Source organism: Ornithorhynchus anatinus, chromosome 19 (assembly GCF_004115215.2).
Source record: "Ornithorhynchus anatinus isolate Pmale09 chromosome 19, mOrnAna1.pri.v4, whole genome shotgun sequence".
Lineage (NCBI taxonomy): Eukaryota > Metazoa > Chordata > Mammalia > Monotremata > Ornithorhynchidae > Ornithorhynchus > Ornithorhynchus anatinus.
This window is the reverse complement of record NC_041746.1, coordinates 28,250,361-28,264,910: the sequence shown is the minus strand read 5'-3', so window position 1 is coordinate 28,264,910 and position 14,550 is coordinate 28,250,361. Positions and strand designations below refer to the sequence as shown.

At 52.3% G+C, this 14,550-nt stretch overlaps 1 protein-coding gene across 4 annotated transcripts in view; it reads left to right on the top strand.

The window, feature by feature from the left end:
- The window catches only part of MDN1 (midasin AAA ATPase 1), a 98,560-nt gene that overhangs the window by 51,411 nt on the left and 32,599 nt on the right, over positions 1-14,550 (top strand). For all 4 annotated transcript variants that reach the window (XM_029047349.2, XM_029047347.2, XM_029047348.2 and 1 more), the window contains exons 50-63: positions 722-835; positions 2,685-2,817; positions 3,792-3,907; positions 5,110-5,243; positions 6,130-6,287; positions 6,534-6,654; positions 7,348-7,558; positions 7,872-8,103; positions 10,357-10,483; positions 10,847-11,017; positions 11,783-11,997; positions 12,615-13,002; positions 13,215-13,324; positions 13,517-14,222. In XM_029047349.2, the coding sequence (XP_028903182.1) occupies positions 722-835; positions 2,685-2,817; positions 3,792-3,907; positions 5,110-5,243; positions 6,130-6,287; positions 6,534-6,654; positions 7,348-7,558; positions 7,872-8,103; positions 10,357-10,483; positions 10,847-11,017; positions 11,783-11,997; positions 12,615-13,002; positions 13,215-13,324; positions 13,517-14,222 (2,936 nt within the window). The remainder of the gene's footprint in view (positions 1-721; positions 836-2,684; positions 2,818-3,791; positions 3,908-5,109; positions 5,244-6,129; positions 6,288-6,533; positions 6,655-7,347; positions 7,559-7,871; positions 8,104-10,356; positions 10,484-10,846; positions 11,018-11,782; positions 11,998-12,614; positions 13,003-13,214; positions 13,325-13,516; positions 14,223-14,550) is intronic.

The window sequence follows — 14,550 nt, the reverse complement described above, 5'->3', positions numbered from 1 at the left end:
GTAAGCACTCAATAAATACGACTGAATGAATGAATGAATCCCACGGAATGACTTTCCATGATAAGCTACCACTAAGATGCTGCCATTTGGGACGATTGTTTAAACCCTAAGAGGTAAAAATGGAAAGGATGAGCTTTGCCAAAGAGACCCTAAGAGGAGAATAATTGCTTGCTGTGGTAGCTGAGGCGTATTTTGATTTTTATTTTTTTTTAGTATCTATATATGTCTGGCTGAGATATGGTGGAAGGAGAGTAGTGGTGATTCTTCATAGAGTTGACTATTGGTTTCCTTCTGACCTTCCTTCCTCCAGAGCATAAGCAACCCCCTCTTCTTACTGGGAATTGGTAGGGGCTGGGCAGTCTGGCTAATGTGTGTTCATCTGTTCGAGAGAGCTGACTGCTTTTAGTTTCCTCTCTGAAAGGGTATCCTCCCTGCTTTGCTGCCTGGTTGTTCATTTTATTTTTTGTTGCGTGGGTGGCATGAGTGTTTTTATTCTGAGAAAGTAGGCGAACAGGATTTTGTTGCCTTATGTGTTACCATTCCTGTTGCAGCATCTCCCTCCCTCTGGCTGACATCCAGCAGAGTGTGGGGGAGTCCTTTAGGTTGTGGTCTTCAGTTATGGCCCTGGACTCGTGACTGGCGATGACGTCGGGCTGGCCCTGCCCGGAGTGAGTCTTATTGGCCACCCCTGGTGATTTTCTTTTCTTCCTTCCACTTGCAGAGTCAGTGCAGATGCAGTTGGAAACCAGTGCAGAATCTCTGAGCGAGTTTTATGCATCTCCCATCTCTGCCCGGATCAGTAATCTCATTAAGTTGTTACAGCCAAATGTGACAGGTAAGTCCCAAAGCTCACTTCCCCTTCCTCTTTTTGTTTTTAAGTGGTATTTCGTAAATGCTTACTATGTGCCAGGCACTGCTCAGTGCTAGGGTAGATACAAGCTAATCAGGTTGGATATAGTCCATGTCCCACATGGGCTCAACGGTCTTTTAAGATGAGATAACCGAGACACAGAGAAGTGAAGTGCCTTGCCTAAGCTCTCACAGCAGGCAAGTAGTGGAGCCGGGATTAGAACCCAGGTCCTCTGAATCCCAGACCAGTTCTTTACCCACTAGGCCACGCTGCTTCCTTCCTCGCCCCCGTTCGGGGCCCTGGGGTGCATTTGATGAGTTCTGGGGAATGAGAGATTGGCTTGGGGCCAGGTGCTTTATTCTTGGCTCTGAATTTCAGGCCCTTGGATAAAGTCTGGAAGTCTTATGAATGAACCATCAGTGTTTCCATGGCCTGCAAGAAAGAGGATAATGCTTTTAATGGCTAGGAAAACAGAGAACCATTGAGAGGGTATAAGATCCCGAGGATAGTCACTCTGTGGTTAACGGGGTGCTTGTCCCTCGCTGATGCACATAAATAACATTCTTCAGGAAACCTAACTAGAAAAATGGGAATTTGAAAACTATTGTTCCCATGGGAAATACAGAGGTGTCTTCTTATCCACCCCGCTAAACTCACTCATGTCCCCATGCACCCGTAAATACTAGTTTAAAAAAATTATTTGATATTTGACAGCTTTTGGTTGTGGGCAGGGAATGTGTCTATCAACTCCATTACATTATACTTTCCCAAACATGTAATACAGTGCCCTGCACACAGTAAGCGCTCAATAAATGCCATTGATAGACTAAGAGAAATAGACAATGGAAACTGGTTTTTGCAAGGCAAACTCTCCATATATTTGGATATGGATGTGTACATGTAATATAAATTGGCAAACAGGAGCCTGGGCGAGTGAGAAATTTTCCTTATTTAAAATAGGTAACACCTAGTACTCCCCTCCTCCACCCCTCTTTCTAGTATGCAGATTAAAGCATCACAGGATGCTTTTTAAGGCACATCATCTGTTTTCAGCTACAGTCACTCTGGCCCATGGAAGCGAATACTCAACTTGGGCCAGAGATTGTCCTTTGGTGGAATTGGGCTGGTTCTGAGCAACTTAATGTTGCCTTTTGCACTTGCCGGTAGCTAGGTCAGAGGCGGGATGTCGGGGCGGCCCAGCAGTCGATGGTCGTGGGGTCCACATAAAGGACTGCATCCCATTCAAGCTCAGTCAGCCGCTTCAGTTGCTTTGTAGGCTCAACTGTTGCACCCAAGCCCAGCCTAAGACAGGTGCTCAATAAATGCTACAGAGAAGCAGCATGGCCTAGTGGAAAAATCATGGCTTGGGACTCAGAGGCCCTGGGTTCTAAACCCAGCTCTGCCATGTGTCAAATGTGTGACTTTGGGCAAGTCACTTCACTTCTCTGGGCCTCAGTTTCCTCATCTGTAAAATGGGGATTCACTACCTCTTCTCCTTTCCCCTTAATCTGTGAGTTCCATGTGGGTCAGGGACTGTGTCCAATAGGTCATCTAGAATTTACCCCAATGCTTAGCATGTAGTAATCACTTAACAATTGCCACAGTCATTGATTCGTTCCTTCAGTATTGATTTACATATCCTCTCCTGTATCTCTCTATCCTTTCTTATGGTTTGAACTTACATATTTGCCAATTTCAACATAGTTTATCTTCCCCAGCAGATTGTAAGCTCCTCATAATCGCTTCAGGGTCCATCTCGCACGTGGTCCAGCAGTGCTTCACACAGAAGGGCTGACCTGGACCCTGCTGAAGCGGTTGGTTTTTTTTTCCCTAGACGAACACGTGATCGCACTGGATCCACGGTGGAACCTTCAGGCTTTGGACATTTTTCGGAACTCTTTGGATTTTGACACGGAAGTGGATCACACAGATCAGCTCCTCCTCCATTTGAAGGCAGCGGCAAACAGGTGAGTGGAGCCCGAGATCCTGGCCACTGCTACCCAGTGGCATGGAAAGACCACCCCAGGGGATCGTCCGTTGGAGATTTGCAAGCCGTTGGGCTTCGGGAGTCAGGGTGGCCCGGGATAATCGCCTGAATCCTTCCCACTGGACTGCCGAGGTGGCTTTAGGGACTCTTGCCTCGAGTCATTCAAGCCCGGCAACTCCAGTCTGCAGCGGGGTCCACTGATTATCCTGGCAGTCCTTGGGTCCATGTGGCCACCAGTTGGCACAAACCCCTGTGGCTTGGGCACCCCGATCTCAAAGCGGGTTATAAGGGAAGTTGGCTAAAGTAGATGTATAATGAAAGGTGAGAGTTGTCCCAGTAAGGTCACTGCTGCCAACCTTGAGGCAGGTTTTGGCTAGGATTAAAGCTTTCTAACTCCTGGATTCTCTCACACACAGCCCCTCCTCATCCCTACCCTTACCCTTAGTCCTCCTCTCCCCTCCTCCCTGTAACCTACTGGAGGATTCACCCGAGCAGGTGAGGAGAACGACTGCTACTGCCAGCGTCTCCCGGAGTTATTGTATTGTATTTTCCCAAGCATTTTGAACAGTGTTATGTACATAGTATGCACTCGATAAATACCAAGACTGTGCCGGCTTCTTGCTGTGTTCTTGGCTGTTGCCCCTCCTGTCGGTCATTTGTACTTATTGAGACTTGCTGTGTGCAGAGCACTGTGCTGGAGAGAGTATGATGTGACAGTAAACAGACACATTCCCTGCTCACAGTGAGCTGGGCTCCCTAAGGTCTCTCCTGTCAGGGGAGCCCACGAGAAGCAGCTGAGCAACAACAGGTAGCCATGTCTGCCGTGGCCGTCACAACCTTTCACCTCATAATATTTCCACAGACCGCTGGCTGATGATAGCCCGTTGGTTGGTTTTTTAATCTTTCCCAGTAACTTGATTTGACCATTTTGTGGATTTCGTCATTTCCATCCAGGAGTGTGTTATTTCTGGACCGGGAAAAAAGAACCAGAACAGAGACCAAGTTGATTTCGGGTGGAGGCAAGAAGTCGCAGACTAGTGCCCTGAAGATGGCCCTGGCATTCCATAGAGGTAGGAAGGGGCTGGGGCCCTTTGGACTTTCTCAGTCTCATTTTAGAATGGCCCTTCCCATCTGGCATGATTGATTCTACTTAGGCCTGTCTGCTTCAGATGGTCCCACATCCTGCCGTTTTGGGGGCACGGAGGCATTTGAGTAGATTAGGAACTCTTCCCCATGCAGGGCTTCTTATTACCTTCCTTGAATGTTGACCACAACAAACCATCTAGCGGTGAACTGGGGAGGGTGTTGAGGCACGCTGTAGCGGAAGGATCTCCATCCCGTGGTGGCATTGGCTCTCATAGCAGTCTTTCCGGCCCCAACCCTGCTTCCACCATTGGAGCAGTGACTTTGACTTCCAGGGTGGTGAGGAGTGCGGAGCCAGAACATACGATTGCTCTTTCATATACATCACTTCGGATCCCCAGGTGCCTGTGGGTTCAGGCTGCGGCTACCCATTTTTCCGCGATTCCTCAGCCATGACTTGACCACAAGGGGTAGAACTGCTATTTTAACCACGCTTTTTGGGGTTTGTCCCAGAGGAGGTTGAAATCTAGATGGTTTGCCCCGCCGACATCGATTCTCCAAAGATTGTGTGGTAAATCTTAGCTCTAAGCCTCAGTAGCAGGCCAGGGAATCATTCTTCTATCTGAAAGCTCCCGTATTTTCCTGGACTGCCCGTTCCAGATCTCCTTACTCAGGGGGGTTTGATTACAGGGAAGTGGTGGGGGTGGAGAGCCTATTTAGGGCACCACCCACTGTCTTCATTCCTTAGTCCTCAGACTCCCCTCCCCCACCGACTCATGTTTCTGGGGTATCAACTCCAATTCTGAAAACTTGGTCAGTGATCCTGAAACAGGAGTAAGATAATGGCCAGGGTGACTCTAATCCATTTCTCACTGAAAGGAAACATGGCGTAGTGGAAAGAGCATGGGTCTGGGGGGGTCAGAGGATCTGGGTACTAATCCAGTTGTGTGACCATGGGCAAGTCACTTCTCTGTATCTCAGTTCCCTTATCTGCTAAATGAGGATTTATTGCCCGTGCTCCCTCCTACTTAGAATGTGAGTCCTGCGTGGGACCTTATTATATTGTTTCTACCCCAGCGGTTAGTATAGTGCGTAGTACTTAATAAGCGCTTGACGAATAGTGCCTTTATTAAATGCAATGTCACCTTTCGGTTATTTTTTCCCCGTTTGGGCTCTGGCAAACTCTAAGATCAAGAGAATTACCACAGCATGCCCCATCCGATGGCGGTACACCTGGCTCCTTTCTTTGAACTCTGCGATGCTCTGGTGGTCCTATGGCTGCAGGCCACTCAGCTGGCCGTGGAGGATGCCACCGTGCTGGAGGTGAGGAGCATCTGGGAGGTAGCTGGGAAAGGGCGACCTTGGGAAAAGGCTCCCAGAACCGGCACAGACCGTGTCCGGGTTAGGGAAGACCATGCATGGGGGCTTTGATGGGGCCGGGGAAAGAAAACTCTACCTCTTTCTTGGGTCTGGATTCAACCTCCGGAGAGACTGCCGTAGTAGTTTCACATCACGATTTTAAAGCAACTACCAGCCTATGCAGGATTTTAAACTAAAAAGACAGGTCATTGCTTTCGTACCTATTCTGTTTTTGTGACCTTTGATGAGCACTGGGTGCTAAGCACTGCTGTAAGAGATAAGGAAATGTATATAGCTATTATTAATTTGGACAGTTTCTGTCACACAAGGGGCTCACCATTTGAAATAGAGCAGAGAGAGGACGGGTGCTTGAGTAGAAATAGCCTAATAAAGACAGCAAAAATCGGAAGCTAACATTAAGATTAGGCCTCCTCTTCAGTCCACCACAACTAAGAATTCGCTTTTCTGTTCCAACACCCCAACTTTCTACTGGGGTGCAGTGCCACTTGACCCCCCCTCCATGGATCAGGGGCTTCTCCCCTGCAGGGGAAGAGCAGTGACCCTCATCAGACCCTGTTGGAGGAGTCGACGACCATGTGACCGGAACCCCACCTTCTGCTTGCTTCTAACGTTCCTCACAAGACTAATGCAGTGTATTTATTTGTAGATTGTGAACACCCCTGGGGTTCAGGGACTGGGTCACCGTCTCACCTGTGTTGTTTTTCGCAGTGCTTTGCGCCAATTGGACGCTTAGTGCGTTTCCTACCACGATGACTAGGCATATGCCTGGCATCGGTGGACATCTCGAAGGAGGGCGTGGTTATGACCCCCCCCCCACCTTGTCCCGTAGATCCTGGGTTCCCTGCGGTGGCGGGACCGGTTCTGGGTGACCTCAGACATGGTGACGCTGGACCCCCCGGGCTTGGCCCTCCTGGCCGTCCACTGGCGCTGGGTCTGGAAGCATCTGGTCAACAGGATTCCCCAGCTGCTGGTGGACCATGAAGACAAGTAAGTTGTGGCCATGGAGGGGGGGCCCTGCTGCGGTTCGCTCTGGCGTCTCCTCCAGGAAAGGAAGCGAGGAGAAAAAGGATTCCAGACTCCAACTGCCTGTCTCCCCTGGGCTTGGGATCCTGAACACTTCACTGAAAACTTAAAGCCCTCTCTGGCCCCTGCATCTCTCTCAATATTCCTCACCTGGCCCGACTGCCCTCTCTCTGTCTGTTTGCCTCCCTTCTCTCCTCTTCCTGTTTGAAGATTTTACAAGGAGGTCCTGACCGTCTCAGACCACATACAGAGCTGCCTGGGCTCCCCAACTGGAGCCTTTTCCGGTGTGAAGATACTGCAGAAATCCCTTGGGAGGCCACTCCCATTCAAGGTACCCCACTTTCTTGGGTCAGGCACCTTTGATCAACTGAGAACAGCCCACCCCCCCCAACATCCAGTGGCCCTCAGGGACATAACAGATCGGAGGCAGGGTCTTGGACCCTAGGAATCCATTCCTTTCTAGTTCAATGTGAACATATTCTGCTGCTGCTTGTGCAGTTAGCCAGCCTGTGGCTTTTCTGTGCATTGTGGATGGTGTGTTTCTTTGTTGTTGGTTATTTAAACCCATTGGGAAGGGTTAAGCCTGCTCTTAATCTAAAGCTGTGGCATGTTTAATGCTTTGATCCTGGAGAACAGGTTCAAAACCCATAAGCAGCATGGCTTAATGGGCAGAGCGCAGGCCTGGGAGTCAGAAGGACCTGGGTTCTGATCCTGGCTCTGCCACATATCTGCTCCGTGACCTTGGGCAAGTCAGTTCACTCCTCTGGGCCTCAGTTGCGTCATCTGTAAAATGGGGATTAAGACCAGGAGCCCCATGTAGGACAGAGACCGTCCATCAGAATAATAATAAAAAACCTTCCAGGATTCCAGCCCCTGGAAATCCCTGGGTTACTGTCCTTCCGAGAACCACTGTCGGAATGCGAGGCCACATGACCATGCAGTGGGAGCTGCATTATTGCAGTGGAACATTGCACCGTTCCTCTGTGGGGTGCTCCCCTCCAGTGACGCGTGAATTTCTTGCCAGAACGAAGCAGTGGTGGAATGCCTGACCCAGTTGAAACACATCAGCAATGCTCTCGGCATCCTGGACCGGCCCCCTGCCTTTGGGGAGAGCGACCGGCTAGAGGAAATCCGACGTCTGACCGTGGCCGCGACTGGGCTGGAGGTGAAGAGAGGCCTGCTACAGGCCTGGGGACTGGTGCTCCGTGCCAGTCGCTTAGAAGACGTCGACCCGGGTAAGTCGCCAGCGGTGAATATTAGAGGTGGAGAGGGAGCCAGCTCACTTCTCCCGAGAAACTGATGTCATCAGTCGATATCATCTTGTATTGGTCTTGCATGCTGTGCTTTCATTCTGTAGCAAGTTTTTAAAAGGTGGGATGCGAGGCCTTTCCGCAGACAGATGGGAAAAAGGGGAAAGTCACCCCAGACAGGGGGCTGTCTGAACACCCACCTTGATGCCAGCTGGTGGAGTGCCGTGGGCATAAAGGTCTATACTCAGGCCCTGCCATTTCCCTGGGGTCTACACTAACCAAGACTTTATTTAACCAGAGGAATTGAAGGATCTTGTGAGCACACAGAGCTCCCAGCTGAGAGCAGAGGGCATTTCGTTTGGTCTCCCTGGAAAGAAGCACCCTGAGGATTCTCCTGGGACTCAGCCCGACCCAACCTCCCTGATCCAGCTTGCCCGGAGAGTGCAGCTGTGGCCGGCAACCGAGTACCTGGCTGTTCTGTGGCAGTACAAGGTGGCGGCCGACTGTGCGATGCAGGCTTCCTTGAGATGGTGAGGAATTGAACTGCTTGCCTTAGTGTGAATTTAAACAATATTCCATGTATCATCAGCGTCGTCTGCATGCGTGGCCCCACTTGTGAAAACGCCCCACATCAAATAGAACCTCCCAAGCATTGGGTTTAGGGCCCTCTCCCACGATCTTACTAGCCACTCTCTTCTCCTCCTACGCCCCAGCTCTCTCTCTTCATCCAACTTGTCTTCTCGTCCTCTCGATTCTCCCAGTTATGACCTCTTGCTCATGCCCTTCTTCATGTCTGGAATTTTCGCTGCCTTTTCAAATCTGCCACACCCCTTGACTCTCCCCACCTTCCGAAAACCCGCCATCAGGTCTGCCCTTAGCATTTACACTTACAGCATAGCACTCCTGTGTGTTCTTCTGTAATTAACCTTCCTTTTCTTTTCTTGTCTTTGCCAGAAATTGGGGCAGAGAGTTTTGGTAATGTCCAACAGAGAGTGTGGTCAGAAAGTGATAATTCAGAGATTTAGGGGAAGAGGTTGGTAATGTCTGGGCTTAGGCCATGTTCACGTGTGGCCAGCTATGGGGTGAAGCTGGAGGTCGTGAGACTTTAGAACTATACAGAAGCAAGAGGTTAGAGGGATATTGAAGTCTTCAATCCAAGGAATTTATTGAGCGCTTTCTGGGTACAGAGCACTGTACTGAGCGCTTAGGAGGAGGCAGTACAACAAAGACATATTCCCTGCCCACAGTGATCTTAGGATCCTTGTGGGTGATGGATAGAGAAGAGAAAGAGGAGCAAATCAGCAAACAGATCCAGAAATGCATAGAGTCCTGGGTGAGTCTGATGATGAAAGCTAACTGCTGGGGTTACCATGGTCCAGAAGCAGCACTAAGGGAGAGAAATCAGCCGGTCCTCCCACCTTGCCTCGGTTGCTGGGGGATGAGATCTGGTGAGCCCTTGGGAAGGAGTAGCAGGCGAAGCGGCATGATGAGCCGGTAGCCAAGGCCTCCGATTGTGAGGCAGTGGAGCAGAGCAGATCAGGAGCAGGTGGACTGTAAGCACATTATGGCCAGGGATTCTGTTGTAATTCTGTTAAAGTTTCCTCTTCTAAGTCCTTCGTGCAGTGCTCAGTAAATACCGTAGATCGATCGGTTGATTGGTAGAGGCCGAGGGGTTTGCCACGATAGAACGGGGACTCCTCCCGGCACAGGAAAATAGTACCGTAGCGAGGAGGCGTGGCAGAAGTGGTTGGTAACACACATCTCTGATTTAGTTTAATGATAAGCAGCATGTCCTAGTGGAAAGAGTCCAGCCCTGGGATTTAATCCCGGCTCCGCCGCTTCTCTGCGGTGTGATCTTGGGCAAGTCACTTCACTTCTGTGCCCCAGTTTTCTCATCTGTAAAATAAGCTTGGTGTGGGCAGGGATTATCTCTATTGCGGAGTTGTGCTTTCCAAGCGCATAGTACAGTGCTCTGCACACAGTAAGCGCTCAATAAATCTGATTGAATGAATGAATGCACACACTGGTTGGGGATAAAGTTTAGCTGGGCTGTGTAATGGAAGGGTGGGAGGGGAGAGAACAGAAATGTAGTGATGGTGGGCCATGCGGAGTAGTACGGGAAGCCCGAGTGACCACCAGGCGGCAGGGCCGGGGAGCAGAAACCCTGGAGGGAGTGGAGGGAACCGTATTTCCCCAGACAGAAGGGATGTGTTTTTAGGGAGGGGACTCAGAGAAGCGACAGGCAGACCGAACCAGGAAATGGAAACCCGGAGAGAAGAGAAGTAAACAAAACGTGACCCAGCGAGAGGCTGGTTTTGGCATCCCAAAGCACCAGCCAGTGAGACAAAAGGCAATTTGAAAGGTCCTGATATTTTTCCTCTCAAAGACAGGAGGGATCCCGTCAGAGTGCCCCCTCTTCCTGGGTTAGAATGCCACCCGCAGCCTGGTCCCGGCCTGTGGCCCCCAGGACGCCTGTGTCCTGTTTCATCCTCCGAAGCGGGAATCCATTTTGGAAACCTCCCTCTGGCCCCTGAAAAAAAAAAAACACACACATACACATTCTCTGTCTCTGTCTCTCTGTCCATCTGCCCCTCCATCCCCCATCTGTATTCGTCAGTTTTTCCTCACCTCTTCCCTAAGGGAAAAGAAGTTGAGGATGTAGGGCTTGAGTGAGCTCTCCCTGGGTTTTCACTGGAGATCCAGCTTATTGGGGAGGCGAGGGTTATCACTGTGCCTCGTTTCCCTTGCAGGAGCACCGATCCCTTTCTCTCTCTTTTTGCCAGGGGCGGGAGCGATACACACCTGAACTTGGGCGAGGAACTGGAGCATCATATCACATTCTGCCTCAAGCACACTCCGGTTGCCCCTGAGCAGCTCCACGAGCTGTGGTACCTACTGCATCAGGAGAAGGTAACCTAGTCAAAAGCTCTGGGGTCTGGCCCTTTATTAGCCAGCGAGCTCGAGCGGCCAGCGTTTCAGTTGCTCTGTGCTTCTGATTGGAAAACTTGCTCTAAATATGTGTTTTCAGAAGTGGTCGAATACAGCGTCCTCGGGTCTCCCGGGATGGGTCGGGAGGGAATGGGAGTCACTCCCATTTTCCAGATGGAAGTGAAAGCCCGGCCAGAAAAACAGCGAGCCCTGGTTTCCTTCTAAATCAGCGGGGAGACTAAGAGCATCACATCCCCATGGGCTCCCCCAAAGAGCTGTGCTTCTTGACTTGTTGGCTTCAGAGAGGGCATCACCTCTCCCTTTCCACCCACCTTCTGCCTCCAGGTGACCCCTCAGGAAACGAACGCTCTGTGGTCAGAGCTTCTTAGTTCGGCCCTTGGGGCCTTCTGGAACAGCACAGTGACCACCAGCCCAGACCACTGGCTCACCTGGACACCTCAGCCTGGAGGAGAGGAGAAAGAGATGCCCAGATTTCTAGCGGATCCATCTCTGAAGGTTGGTTTTTATAGCCCTATCAGTTGTCTGCAGGGGCGGAAAATGGATGGCATCCAGGGAGGAGTGAAACTCTAAAGTAAATATAATTCCATTTGCCTCAGAGGAATAAAAACATGACAGTAAGCTTTAATAGCGTATAAACAAGGAAGTATCCAAAATCAAAGGCAGCCCCCAGAAAAGTCATAGGGGAGGAAGTTAATTTATCAGAGTCTCTGAACTCTTTCAAACCTTTCCTTTATTCTTAATTAACTCCTGTTGGCACATTGCAAAGCGGTGTCATTTGGGATGTTTTCTCTATCTTGCTGGACTCTCACTGCCCCTTCTCTCTCCTGGTGTGGGGTTTTAAGGGGTACCTTGAAAATGTTAGGAATTTCCCGGTAGTGAGGCCCAAAGCATCGCTTGACTAGTTTAAGAATCACCTGGTGCAAATACTGATCCAGAGGAGAATAGAGTTGTAGGGTTAAGGTCCTTAGGTTTTGGGTCTTCAGGATAACAGACCAGTGGGATTTCTGTAGAAGTTTAGGCTTTCAGGGAGAACAACCTATTTCTGTTATCTCTAGCCACATATGGTCTTTTTCCTGCATTGGGCATTCCCTGCTACTTAAAGAGTCACGGTGCATGTAAAAGGCAAAGGCAGAAGACTTACTCTGTTGGAGTAGAAGCGTGTCCCCAGAGCGAGTTGACTTTCTGTTTATCTCCAAGAGATTTGCTGGCGAGGGAATGCTAAGGCCGGGCGATCCTCCCTGGTTTTGTTTCGACCCTCAGGGGCCGGCGATGTTAAATAGAGCGGTTCTCGCCAAGTGCTTCTTTGAAGTCTTGACCAGTAGCCACAGAGCGGTATCCTGGGATGTCAGCGGGCTGCCCGCCCTCTCGTCCTCTCACGTCACCCTGGGCGAATGGGCAGAGAGACTGCAGCAGCTTCAGGAGATCGGCACCGTGCTCTGGGCCAACATGGCCCTGCCATCCATGGCAGCATTCAGGTACTTTTTCCCTGCCTTCCTCCCCTTAATAGCGGTATTATTTGAAGCGCTATGTGTCAGGCGCCGTACTAGACGCTGGGCCCGATGCAAGATCATCGGGTCGGACACGGGGCGGTCGGACACTGGGTTCGTGGTCCGAGGGGAGGGAGAACGGACTCTCCCTCATAACAAATGAGGAAACTGAGGCACAGAGAAGTTAGGTGGCTAGTCCAAGGTCATAACCGGCAAGTAGCGGAGCCTAGATTAGAATCCAGGTCCCTCTTTCACCCATCGTCGCCATTCCCACCTGCCTGTCGAACAGATTTGAAATATTCAGTACATCTCCCTTTATCTACAGTGTGTCCTTGAGCGACTTGCAAGTCGCTCAACTTCTCTGAGCCTCAGTGTCCTCATCTGTAATGGGGATAAGGAATGTGAGCCCCACATGAGACAGGGACTGTGTCCAACCTCATTGATCTTATATCTGCCCCAGTGCTTAGAACAGCGCCTGGCAGATAGTAAGCGCTTAACACATTAACAAATAGCATTATCATTCCGATGATGATCGTTTCCCCGAGTCTATCCTCATGGGCCCCTCTGCCTCTCCGTCTCCCGTCCGTCCATCCGTCCGTCCGCAGGAGCACGGATTCCCGGCTACAGTCGCTTCTGCTGCAGCGCCATTTGATGGGGCTGGCAGAGCTGGTCCCCGAGGCCTCGCGAGAGGAGTTCGTGCGGCACTGCCTCAGGCTGCCCCTACGGGACCCGTCGGCCTTCCAGCACCTGGGCCGGCTGCTGCGGGACACGCTCGCTCAGGACACGCTGCCCGAGGAGCTGCCACGCCTCCTGTCCACCTGCCTGCAGCAGTTGGCCGGGGAAGCGGAGAGCGGCCGGGAGCTGCCCGAGGCCGCCCAGCGCGGGAGCCTCTGGGTGAACCTGGGCCTGCTGCAGCTCCAGATGTGGCTTCCCCAGACCCTGTTTGACCCGGCATTGAAGAGGAAGTACAAACTCAAGTACGCCGAGGAAGAGGTAGGCGGGAGCGGCACCTCGGGGCTGCCTCCGGACTCCCCAGAGCCCATCCTGAGGATTACGGTGTTGGTCGAGCGCTCACTGTGTGCCGAGCACTGGGGGAGATAGGGGATAGGATTCGATCCCCGTTCCACTCCGGTGACAGTCGGGGCTGTTTTGCCGCTGGCACTGGAACTCAGACAGACCCGCCGGCTTCGTTCTTTTCCCGCTAGTTACACCAGCTGCGGTGCGAATGGAAAACCCGGAATCTCTTGTCCCGGCTGCAGACGGGCAGGGACCTCGAGGACGAAGCGATTAGCAGTTGCAGTCATCCCCACGTCAGGTAACGACGGGTCGCTGCGTGGCTCTGGCGATGTGGAGTGAACCTGTTGATTCTGTAGTTGATTTTATGAGTTATTCAGTACTCTCTCTCAACTCTCCATCCCTACCTGACGCCGCCCAGAGTTTTGTGGACCTTGAGGGCTGCCGACTCAGCCTCGGTCACTAACCTGCCTGTCTGCTCTCTCGCTCCCAGATTACTACAGCAAAGGATGCAGCGGCTCAAAGACCAGATCGGCCAGCTGTCCAAAAAGCAGGCCTTTAGACCCCCCGGGCCCGGGTTCGACTCCTTACTTCAGGAGGTGCTCCACTACTCCACTAGCGTCGCCCAGACGGCCAAGGTACAGGGCCTGCTCCGCCGGCTCCTGCAGACCCTCCGGGGGTCCGGGCCCCGGCCGGCCCAGGCGGCCCAGAACCTGCTGAAGGAGGAGGCCTCCTGGCAGCGGTCCCATCACCAGTTCAGGAAACACCTGGCGGAGGAATACGCCCCGTACCCGGACGTGGTGACGCCGCTGCTGGCGGCCGTCCTGCAGATGCAGCACGGCATGAGGCTGGTGGCCGCCGAAGCCCAAGCCACAGCCCACGGGGCGGCGGCCTGCCCGGCCCAGTCGAGCGCCCTGGTCCGCGCGCTGCTGGCCTTCCCGTCGACGGGCCCCGCGTTCCCCACCTACTATTCCCACGCGGACGCTCTGTGCTCCGGGAAGTCGCTGGACGTGCTGCGGGGCCTCAAGAAGCTGTCTCTGAAGTACTCCAAGAGCCAGGAGCCCGAAGCCGAGGACCGGTGGCCCTGCCCGACCCGAGAACAGCTGCTGGTCAACGCCCTGCTGTACCTCCGCTCCCACGTTCTGTGTAAAGGAGAAATGGATCAGAAGGCCTTGCGGCTCTTTAGACACATCTGCCAGGTGAGGGATCTTCACACTTGCCCCCCGCCCTTCCTCCTCCCCGGCGAGAACCCCAAACAACGGGGTGTAGCCCGGACCCCAGCCAAGGCACCGGAGGGAAGGATCGAAAGCACCCAAGGTGGCGGTGTTCCCACGGCCGGGAGACGGGCCCCTCGGGACCGGCATCCTCGGCCCAGCTCCCCGGGACACCGGCACCCCCAGAACCATCTCACGGGCTGCCCGGAGAGCCGGCGTGCACACATCTGGCCCGCGGGCCTCTGGGGTTGCAAACCCTTATCTAACCTGTCCCTTTTCTCATTCCTTGTCCACAAGTTTGGCTTTTTGATTA